The sequence below is a fragment of the Amblyomma maculatum genome, unplaced genomic scaffold, assembly GCF_055883805.1.
Source record: "Amblyomma maculatum isolate TAMU_Amacu unplaced genomic scaffold, ASM5588380v1 scaffold_13, whole genome shotgun sequence".
Lineage (NCBI taxonomy): Eukaryota > Metazoa > Arthropoda > Arachnida > Ixodida > Ixodidae > Amblyomma > Amblyomma maculatum.
Window position 1 is genome coordinate 36125297 of NW_028146738.1, and position 12039 is coordinate 36137335.

The following is a 12039-nucleotide window of genomic DNA, read 5'->3' on the forward strand; positions in this document are numbered from 1 at the left end:
TAACGAAAGCTAGTACTGTCACCATTCCAGTATTACAAATACTCCTCTTACGTGCCGTGTGGTAAGATAAATCAAGAGACAAATGCAAAACTACTCCGAAGTGGAGTTTAGAAATTTAAAATGCGGCTTTTAGATGCGTTCAAGCTTTATCAGAAGTGCTATGATCCTCTTCGCTGAGTATAACACCTTCCAGAAAAAACAAGGGTACTCTAAATTGAATACCTGATCACAGCGATTATGCATTTACTCCGGTACCTGCCATCCCTTACAATACAGCTTCCACAGGGCAAACAATGGCTTCGCACTCACCGCCTCTACCTGTAGAGAGGGCAAAGGAGCTCCACGAGAGCGAGAAAGACCAGGCGATCTTGTCACCGAAGGCGAACGCCATTTTGGCCCAATTGCTATCAGGGGCTTCCCCGCGGTTCCAGTCGTACTTGTTGAACACGCACGTCAGACAGCATGCTGTCGACATGCACCACAGCATTGCTGCAGTCCTCTGGCAGGGGAAAGAGAAACGCATTCGCTGAAATGACTTTGGAAATATATGCCAGCGGTCGCAGTGATAAACGCCGTCTCAGAATTAAGTTCTAGTAGGTGTACGAGCTGTTCAGTGCACTAGCTACCGTAATCCGCACTTTAATTTCCTCCGCAGCGGCAAGCATTCCCATAGATTCACAAGCACAAGCCCGATGATTTAAAACTCAGCACACCAAACTTGCGCTACTGTCAGCTACATTGTGCGCATGTGTGCACGCTGCTGTGGGGCTTGTATTAATCGATAGATTACTCTCGTGCGTGCCCTGCTTTCCCGCAAATCTGAAATTTCAGTGCGAGATAGTTTAGTGCAACCGTGCGCCGTGTGTAATTCAATACTTATGCGGCAGGTTTTACCGTATCATGATATGGGCAACAAGCAGAGCTCGTGGCCGTTTCCGCAAGCCGCAGACAGGGCACATCTGGCAGCCGATGGTGGGTCAGTGTAGCCTGCTCGTTGGTTACTCAAAACCTAGCTGCCCTTATTTACACAGAAACTGTATGTCTCGTTAACTCATTACAGGGATAAATTCCGGTGCTGGCATTTATCTAATATATTGCTTTATTTAATAAGGTAGTAATCAACTTGATCTCGAGTTGAAGACAAACTATTACTGAGTAAGAGTATGTGGGTTAAAAAAGCGCTTGACCCATCAAAACCTAAGCGCTGATATATCCCTCTTAATAAAAATTGCTATGGCAATTACAGCTGTGGTATTGCGAAAGATCACTGGTAGCGTTACCATATTGTGTTTTCTCAATTTTTTTCATTTGGTTCGAATGGGGTTGAAACGCATTAGTGGGGACGTTTCCATCTACCTTGGTGGTTTAGAATGACTACTTTATAGAACGAGAAACGTATTGGCATGGGTTCATGCATGTTGTCGTGTAGCGTGTTTGTGGTCCTCTCACCTCCCTCATGCATGCCGCGTTCAGAGAACGACGCAGCGTCTGGCTGCATCCACGGCCCTCCCGCAAGGCGTCTGACGTGCTCATCACTTCTGCTAGCGCTGCGGCGTCCCTTTTGATGGCGACGAATTTAGCGCGAGGCACGAGAAAAGAAATGCGAGCTCGGCGTGGTCACGTGCGCGGATGCTCTATCGGCTCTATACTCACGTCGGGTCCTAGTCGAATAAATAGGGGATGTTCGCTAGAACCGTAAAAACGGCGAAATAGCTAACACTTTACTTTTGCGGGATATTAGCAGCTGTTTTGAAAAAAAAAAAAACTGCGTTTCATGTAAACATTGAACAACGCTTGATTTAAAGGATACATTTTCACGGTGTTCAAAATTTCAAAGAAAAAAAAAAAGAGCTCTTCAGCATTTGTTGACGCCGTTTTGAGCCGAAGAAGACAACCTCACCGTTGAGATGTGCGAGTCCTTGTACTTGAGCACCAGCAGCAGCGTGATGCAGCCAGAGAAGTAGGACACCGCGTGGTATGTGGGCAGCACGTAGACGTCGTTGAGGGTGTCGATAGTTGCTCTGCACAAAGTTCGCTCGTAAGAATACACCAACGCGCTAGTTAATAAACATGGAGGCCAAAAGGCCACACACTCTGAAAAAAATATTGAGCCTCTGAATATGATAAGCGCGGAAGGTAGCAAACATGCTTCAGGAGAGAAACCATTCTCTACCCATCGGATCAACATCTGGCTGCAACAGCAGGGTAAGCTTATGTTTGCTAGACTGTCTGGTCGATCGATGTGGATAGGAGTTGAAAATCTTTTCTCTAAGCACCAAAGGACGGTGTGACACAACGTCCGGTAGCACTTGCTTAACCAGACATAAAACCGGGCGCATTAATTATGAAGTTTAAACGTTGGCATCCATTAGAAGGAGGGGGGAGGGGTACAAAAAAAAGGCTTTCGAAAATTATTAGTACGATATGTAACAAACTTTCGTACTAATGTCCCCGAAAACAGTTTCACAGGGAACAACAACTGAATTCTAGGCGCAGAATTAATGGTCTGAGGTGATAGACGTCGTAAAGGCTTAGCTAGAAACTCTTTACGGTAATTATGCTAATAATTTATCGATCAGTGAATGAGCCAATTTCTACGTATCCTGATGCTAGAAACAACGAACGCAGAGTGCGATAACAGAAATGATGTTCCGAAACGTAATTCAAATATCAACTGACAGACAGTAATTGAGCAGTGTCATTTGAGTTTATTATATGAAGCTATTGACCACCTAGCGACTCAAGCCTCGTCAACGAAAGTTTCAGTACTATATCGTAGTTACCGCTTCACCCAAAACATGCGTCACCGTGGCGCCATCTAGTGAATGTAATAGAGCCACTTCATCGGCGATGTGACCTAAGTGTTTCTCTTCATCGAAGATCACACTGGGGTTAGGGCGTCCGTCTCGGCTGCGGGAGGTCGTTGGTTTGAAACCCCCCGCTGGACTCCCACCGTTAAAAATGGGTGCAAGCAAACCCCCGGCCTGGCGCCCAGCTTCCTCAGGGGGTGAGCTCGCGCTAACCTCGCTCCGTCCTCCCGGGCACATCAGTTTCGAACACAAACTGGGGTGGGTACAAGTATAACATAGTATGAACGGTTGATAATAAATGCAAGCGCCAGGAGAGCGTACCCGATTCGGAATTATTGAGTATCTCGTAGCGCCGTAAGGTCGATGTGAGCAGGATATGATGGTCCTAAGAGACCATGCCGCAAGATGCAAAACAAACTGCTTATTCAGGAAATTTATTTTCCAAACTCAAGTTAAAAAACCTTAAAGCGGAAAATGAGGTTCCTAAGAAAGGTTAGTGATAGTCATGTAGAATGTTGAGCTTTGAGAGGCTACCGAAAAAGCATTTGCAATTGCTTTTACACTTTTTGTGGGAATGCTGACTCACGTTTTATCACATTTCTTCCATTTAATGACTGACATAAATTCGCCTTTGAACTGCAAATGCGCTTTTCCCATGCATGTAACAAGACACACGTGCTTCTCGCAACTTTCACGAACTTACATGCTTTATACACAGTGTCAACGAACAGTCCTGCTCAGCATGACTTGTTGCAAGTCGGTGTCACTTGACTTGCGACAAAAGGAAATAAATACGGAACGTTTCTACACATGGTTTTGATTAAGCAAGCCTTGTTTAACACTTACTTGTACGTTTTGCCTAGGATGACCGGAAAAGGATAGTAGTCGCTGTTGTGCAGTTGCCACGCTGAGAACGAACAGCCTGCCAGTGAGAGGCCCGACAAGACAGCAATCGCTGACCAGTGTTTTCTAGAAAAGGGAGCAAAAAAATAAAATGCTTTTCGGACTTGGGGTAAACATTTGGCTGCGCGGACGGTCATCTGAAACAGTCTGCTGTGACATTAAGTCTGCGTCCGAACCTTCACATCACCCGTTGCAGGTACTGTATTGGCAACCTGATACCCCAAGCACAAAATTTGCATTACGTACTAAGTTTCCAGCTCATACAGATGAATCTGGGCAGTATAATTTTGCTTTCTTTTTTAATGCGCAGCAACTCTAAAAATTTCTCGCTAATTTCGCATGTAACCATATTAGTCGCTTCGTCTTGTGGCAAGCGTCGCGTTGAGCTCCGCCAATTTTACAAGGACGTGACTTGTGGGGATTTTTCTGATTGCGGAGCTGCTTTTTCGACCAAAATATGCTATGCTCCTTGTTTTCAAGCAACAAGATCAAGAAAAGAAATCTTCAACTTGAGTCAGAGTGCTTCGGATGCTGGAAGCTTTTTCTTTCTTTCCTCAGCTCGCAGGAGATATCTGAAACATCCGCACGTGCCTCTTCATCCAAAAGATAGAATATGGATCTCAGATGAAGAGGCACACCCCGCAAGCAACCAAGGAAAGCATTTCACGAGCGCAGACAAGGACGCTGGACAGCTGTGAAAGGAGGCAACTCGAAGCAATCGTCACATTGTAGTGTCGTGTTAAAACGGACGGCCCAACGTGTGCACCAGGTCACTTTTATTTATTAATTAGGCTTCAAATTTGAGTACCATGTTCTGAAATATTTGAAGTCATAGTTTGCACTTTTTGCAAGAGCGCAACCGTTAGCAAAACTAACATTATCAAACTCTTCCGCCAAAGGCTTTTTGCAAGATGATTGCTGTACACAACTATGTTTGTGGGGAAAATATAAGGTACATTATAGATTCGTAATTATTCTCAAAGGAAAGAAAAGTATCAAAAGTATCAAAGTAGCTTGTCCCGGGTCGTTCGACACGATCCTACCATTCTTTAAAAGTGAAGGAATACTCATGCCGCACTGAAACATACAAGAATTCTTTCTTCCCCCGTACTGTGCGGGAATGGAATGTCCTCAAAGCGAATATTGTAGAGGCTTACTGTGGAGTCATTTACGGAGTCGCTTAGGAATTCGTAACAATTTTGCAGCATTCAACTTTTTTTTTTTCCCAGTGCTCATTTTGACGCCAGGCGTCGTCTAATATTGTATAATGTTTCGGTATTGTGTGCCGAGTTGCGTGTACCTCAGGGAGGTTTTCTTTTTGTCAAAGTGTATTTTACACCCACTCCTGCTTAAGGCTTTGCAATAAAGCCAGCAGTCTTCTGTAAATAAAAATAAATAAATATGTGACACATAATTTCAACAGTAAACATTAGGTTGGTCCTTAGACTGTTGAGATTTATACAAAACTGTCATAAAACCCACAATTGTCATTATCCGGCCCAATGAACTACCTAGAGAATATCTAAGCTCAAATGATTAGTACATCTTCATGATCTTTGAGATAACAGTTTTCCTAAGCTGACACATTTGATTACTCATTATGACAGTATCAACTTTTTCTCATTTTGCTAAGGTGATGGAACTTAAAATCCACTCTAATGTAACGAGGATAAGCTATCCCTGAAAAAAATTATCAAAACTAGTGCAATCGTTCAAGAGTTGACCGTTTAGCCCCACATACCCTCTTATGACAACAAGAACTAATTTTCTCGATGAATTTTTTGAAATGCTGCGGACTGGAGTGGAGCTCTGCATCAGGGGGAAGATCATTCCTGTCTTTTGCAGTTTGAATGAAAAATGAAGAAGATACACAGTAGTATGGGGAGGCGGTGGATTAGCACTTCTGTTGTCTCCCACACTGCGAAGTCCGGTAAGTGGGCAGGGTGAAACAGTTTGATACCTGTGCATAATAAAATTTATTAAAAAAAAGCAAATTTAATGAATTTTATGTCGATGAACGGGAAGTGGTGGGTTAGCTTCAGGCTTTAAATTAGAAGCACTATTCAAGTAGCTGTAGTAAGAGTAAGCAAAGCAAGCAGCTCACTGATTCGAGAGTGTTAGCAAGGTACGATTAAAGCGTATCCCAAATAGTGGATGCGTGCCCTAATTTAGCTCTAACTATAGCTAGATAGGCCATAATTTTTACAGAGTGCAAGGTAAGCTTTAAATGAAGGCAAACGACGCCAAAGCATCGGCTAACATCCTGTGTTATTCTAGAATAGTAAATCTATAAAACTTCGCTGGTTATGGTAATGCCTAAGTATATGCAGGAAACCACGGGAGATTACTGAACAAAAATGACGTAATTAGGTAGCAAGTATGAGTGCTTTTGAAAAACAAAAATGTAACGCATGTCTCATTGGTGTTGGTAGACATTATGTAATTGTTACACCAGCATTCAATGAGATTTATGTCATTTTCTAATTGGGTATATCGGTAGTACTACTGATGCAGTAATATATTACGGAGTTATCTGCAAAATAACGAATGTTAGACGATATGTTATTAGAAAAATTGTTGATATAGATAACGAAGAGCAAGGGGCCAAGAACAGTACCTTTAGGCACTCCGGAGACAACACGGGACTTTTGTGATAAGTGCTTGTTGGCGTATATTAATTACTGACTGTTGGTGAGAGAGACGTGGATCCAAGTTAGAATTGAGGGGTTAATCTTTAGGCATGATTGTTTTGAAAAAAAAAAAAAAGACGTCTCTGAGGAAAATCATCTAATGGTTTCTCGACGTTAATAAGCATTGCGTCTACAGGAATGTTAGTATCAATAGAAGACCATATGTCATTAACAGATACTGCTACTTCTGTTGCTCAAGATAATTCCTTGAATGATCCATGTTGGCTGCATCGGAAAAATTGACAGATGTTAAGAATTTCATTGTGCAGGAGTAAATTATACGTTCCATTAACTTCGAGACAACACTAGCAAACGAAATAAGGTGATGGCTTTGACATAAAGAAGACGGGCCTTTTTTTGGAACCGGAATAACCTTGCTCACTTACCGGTCAGCCAGCACCACTTCAGATGAAACGGACTGCTGAATTATGTGAGACAAAATGACATTCGTGATGATTTAGTGCTGTTAAACATTTTAGAATTAGTTATACTGATGCCAGCTCATGATGTGGCATCGTGATGCGACACAGACACAAGGTCATTCTGAGGAATCCTCGTGAGAGGACATATATGCCTTCCCATAGTGAGAAAAAACATACGTTAAAAGCTGATGATCCTTGGCGATTGCAATAGCTGGAACCCTCAACGCGCCCCGGGGCGTCCAATCCGTGTGCGAAGTGCCAATTTCCGGGTACTATAGAGAATGCTCCCATTCTTTTTCAGCATTTTGGAAGTATTGGTGTACTATACCGCAATCAATCCCAGGAGTACTCCGTTCAGTTCCAGCACTGACCGCGTTGACGAAGCCGATAATTTTCTGCCAAGAAATCTGATCTGGCCGACGATAGAGCTGAGATTTTTTCTCGCGACGGTATTACGAGGGCTTGGTGACAGATTAGTCTTCACAATCCTAAATATATGATGGGACAAGCATAAAGAAATGACCTGGATATCGCTCGACACCGCATGTGGTGCATAAATTGCCGTGTAAATGCTAGCATTGCCAAACTTTCAGCAGAAACGCTGAAACCTCCCTTTTGGAATGGGAAAGGTTATTGTGGCAGCCCGCTGAAGTCGGCCACGGAACTGAAGACGCGTCACTGCGGAGGCTTGAACGCAGACCTCATCCCCGTGGGTAGATATGTGCACGGTATTAGGTAAGTAGATAGCATTCAACCCCAGCAAACATTCGACCACTGATGCCAACAGCCTTCAGTGCATTCAAAATGGCTTCATACATCACGTTGTCGTAATTATTTTTAGGGTCAAGAAAAAGAGCTGCGGAAATGCCCTTCGAGCTTTTGCTGTAGCTGAACTGGTGACACAAGATAAATGACGTCGCCAATAGTTGGGCGACCTCACGGAAAGCCAGCCATGACATTAGGGCAGATATTATAGGGCTCAAGGTATCACTCAAGGCGCCTCAGCATCATCCTTTCCGTAAGCTTTCCCACGTCAGTAGCCAAGGAAAAGCTAGAGCGGATATTTTCCTGGTTTGTAACGGCTGACTTGATTTCCGCTGGGGAGCAACAAGACCCCCAAGGCAAGGAAGGTCATATTGGTAGAGTAGATTGCCTCGCCTGTCGTACCTAACTTTGTACATTGCAGCATATAAGATGTCATCTCCCCCGATGAAGACGAAGGCATACAGTTTGCAACGGCAGCTTCGAGTTTTTCAAGATAAAAAAGGATATACATTAATGACTCCCATGATGCAGGTGGAACACACTGAGTGCTCGAGGTAGTTATTCCATCTGCAAATTTTGTGCAGAAGTCTGTCGCTACTTCAATCATCAGATGACCCTGGTGTACAGCCAGCGCACAGAGTGGTTGTCTTTGTTAGGTAGGTGTTATAGCCCCTTACTATCCACCAAAAGAAGTTCATGCGCTTTCAAGCATGCGGATACTGACAACGACTTTCAGCAGTGGTCCGCTAACCTGTCTATCTTCGCTTGATATTCTTCTGCACACGCCAGACCTCTCGGAGATCACTTAACCATCTTGCGTGTCTGCATCACGTTTCTACACGCCACCGAGTTGCACAGATTCCTGCTAATTTTATACTGAAATTCGTCACACTTTAGTTGACGTGAGTTGATGTTTAGCAACATTAATTTCCAATGTTATAGCATCTTATGAGAAGCAGCTTTTAAAAAAGGCGCCGAGGGACGCAAGCGGAGAAGAGGACACAGCGCAGCGGCCCTGTGTCCTTTTCTGCATGTGCGCCTTCTCGCTGGTTTTATTTGCTCGAAATATGTACCAATTAGTCTAGCCAGCTCTCAACTCTACTGAATGGTTATTGCCATGCCTCCTCCATGTGAGTTTGAAATAATCTCCAGTCGATGTGCCGGATCGGATGCAGCAAGTCCTTCAACCTTGCTGTAACTAAACTGTGTTCGCTCCCATTCGGCTCCACATCAGAAAATAATCGAATACACTGGTGCATAGAAAGCAAACCTAATGTCGTGTCAAAACAGCTGCTGCAGGAATAGCTCTAGAGGTAAGTAGGGCATGCCGTCGTTCATTACTAAATGTTATTTGCCTAAAGCAAACAAGGCGAGATTCTTTCCTGTGGTGCTATTCCCATAATAAGTTTCCGACGTTTAAATCAGCACTAATAATAGAAGGGATCCATTTTATATCCATGAAGGGCTAAGCATATCACAGTCCAATTGAGAAAGGGGGAAACATGCGCCCCAGTAAGTGGGAACTGCATCGTTTCTATTTTGGTTACGAAGCACGCGTAGTGGTTGTTATTGTGAGGTTGAACAGGGCAGTAAACGTACGTCATGTCGATGCGGAGCTATCCGAGAACTTTGCTGCATTCACCACATGCAGCGGCAACGAAAGGGTCACATCCGGAGAGCATCACTTCTTCAGTTAAGTTGGACAGTAGATGATCAATATCGGGAAGTGGTTGGTGAAACATATTACAGAAACTCAGGATTTGTGACTTCAGGGCTCCTGCTTTGGCAACGGAACAGCGCAGCTCATAAGATTTGGCAATGAAAAGTCAGAGCCTGGCCAGCTATTGTACTTTAAGGATCTTGAACCGTTGGATCAGGGACTTCAGCACAATTAACATGCCTCGAGTGGCTGATGATAGAGAGGCTGTAGCGAACGGCAAGGGGCGTTAACTATTGTCATAAAGATCAGAAGATCTTGGCGGTCTTGCTCTGGGAGCCCGCCCGCTGCTTTAGACGAGCTAGATGCTAGGAGCTAGACGCAGTGGAGCGTCCGCAAGTGACGAGGTCCGACGCAACTCAGTAGCAGAGCGCGGATTGGACCCTCTCGGACGAGGTGGCACAGGAGGAAGTTGAGAAGGAGGTCCTACTAGCATGTCGGCCCAGCCGGCGTTGGCAGTAGTCTGCTTCCTTCGAATTACCGCGGTAACTTCACGGTGCATGAAGCCAGCTCGAACTATGTTTTTAGGACGGCACGCTCAGCTTTTATTGCGGGCAGTCCTTAGACGAGGCTTTATGTATCCCGTTACAGTCAGAACACGTGGGAACTCTATATTAAGGGTTCAGCGCAGAAAGGTTGAAGACAACGCCTGCAGACACGGCAAACTCTTTGCCGCAGACACCACTCAAATGTTACAGTTTCAAACACTTGCGGCATCGCGGAGGTTGTGGATGACATTAATAACCATGTTACAAGACGGAAAAGTCCTACCTTAACGTGCGATGGGATGCTAATGCCTTTGAACATATTCTTCACACAGCGAATGTTTGAAAGACGGGAAACTCGAACATAAGGGCAAGTTACTTCCGCAGCCTCGCGATCATGGTCCAATGGCTTTTACTTATAGACTCATTGACATCCTAAATTGCACCGCAACAGGTCTCCTCACCGTGCAGGATTACTGCACAGATTGACATGCCCACAAGGTGAGTGATGGTCTCAGATTACTCAAGTGGGCTTCTACGACAATAAGGTTCTTTCGTGAATTCACCCGAACGTCCTATATTTTGTTAGGCACGAGAGCCCCAAGCTTATCTGAATGGCTGCTTGCTAAGGCAGCTCTTATTGTTGGTCAGGTGCATAAGAAGGATTGTGTGCAGTGGTGTTTGGCCAGATCCTCATCAACGTGGAGCCACTTGATGATAATGCTACTCCTTATAGTCTTCTCCAGCTCTTTCGGCTGCAATAAGTTTCAAAGTCATCACCGTGACTTTCCTCGCTGATGTACAAATAGGCCTACGCGTTGAAAAGACCGCGTTACTTGTGTTTGTTGCGAGCAGAGCGGAAATGGAGCCGTCATAAAATTTTAATCTTAAAAAATGTACTCCAGAACCACAACCACACAGTCAGTTTTACACAACATCCAGGTCTTACGCAATTAAGAGCGTCTGCAGACGAGATTAAGTTGGTAGTAGAATTATTCACCGAACATTTCTTTATACGCAAGCTGAACGTCTCTTATAGCTGTATAACATCATTTCTGTAGGTAATTATTTATGCATTCGGCGGGAGAAGGCGCGTTGGCAACTTACCTGTTATTGTCTTTTTCATTTGTTGTGCTTTTGTCGCCCCCAAATATATATATTACCTTTTGAAAATCTGTATGGTGGTAAGGCCAACCAAGAAGAGCTGAAAGTCCGTGGACAGGTACCACAAGTGCTGGAAGGATCCCTGTTGGAAAGAGAAGGGCTTGAGCCACCAGTAAATATTATATTTAAATTGTACACCTACAGATAAGCGTTCGTTTTCCGATGCACCTACGCAAAGTGCTTAAGTTCTGACGCGCATTCGTGTCGCCGAGTCATTAATTCCCCACTTCGTTGACTACTGCTTTACTTTATAGGGTTTAATGTTATCTTGACGATTATTTTGAACTTCATGACATTATACTTAAATAGCAGCATGGTCATCACGAGGGTTTTTTTGCGACATTCAGCTCGTCGAATATACTATACCGATGATTAACTGCTTTAGATGCTGGAATTCAAGCTGATTCTTCGCTTTTAGATTTTTCTAAGGCATTTGATCGACTTCCCCAGCACAGACTACTTCTCAAGCTATCGCATATGAATACTCATCTTCAGATACAAGCATGGATCAAATACTTCCTTTTATCTCGCGTTGTTCACTTCTGCTAATTGCTCTAACTCAACATGGCCCCGGTCACATTTATTGTACCCAAAGGGAGTTGGCTCGGTCCACTGCTCTTTCTAATATTTATTATTTACTTACCAAATTGCATTTCTTCCATAATTAGACTATTTTCTGACAAATGTGTTGTCTGCCGAAGTATCTCAAATGACTCTGACTACAGTATTTACAAGCTGGCTATTAACAGTTGGTGCTAATTGCGGGTAATGACACGAAATGCTCCCAATAGAAAGCTCTTCTCCTTTACTAGAAACACATACTATTTTAATGATAAAAAAATTGAGACAGCTTCCTCTCACAAGTATTTAGGAGTTCACCTTTAGTCAGACTTGACTTCGATTTATTATATTAACTGGACTCTAGTAGCTGCTAAGCGTTTATTTCGCCTTTTAAAACGTAACCTTTGACATGCTCCGGAAACCGTGCGCAAACTTGCTTATATTACATTAATTCCACCTAAAGTTGAGTACGCGTCTGCTATATGGAAACCAGATCAACCTTACGTGAAAAATAACATCTAA

The 12039-nt window shown here is 43.7% G+C and overlaps 1 protein-coding gene across 2 annotated transcripts in view; it reads right to left on the reverse strand.

Moving 5' to 3' along the window:
- Nucleotides 1-11174, reverse strand: part of LOC146172566 (nose resistant to fluoxetine protein 6-like) — a 31475-nt gene extending 20301 nt beyond the window's left edge. Inside the window, exons 1-5 of one of the 2 annotated variants that reach the window (XM_084585903.1) lie at nt 11099-11174; nt 10956-11038; nt 3657-3779; nt 1901-2021; nt 310-499 (exon numbers count right to left, since the gene is read on the reverse strand). In XM_084585903.1, coding sequence (XP_084442029.1) covers nt 310-487 — 178 coding nt within the window. In that variant the 5' untranslated portion in view covers nt 488-499; nt 1901-2021; nt 3657-3779; nt 10956-11038; nt 11099-11174. Of the gene's footprint in view, nt 1-309; nt 601-1900; nt 2022-3656; nt 3780-10955; nt 11039-11098 lie in introns of those variants that run through there. The other variant, XM_084585902.1, reaches the window with a different exon arrangement.
- Nucleotides 11175-12039: the final 865 nt, after the last annotated feature.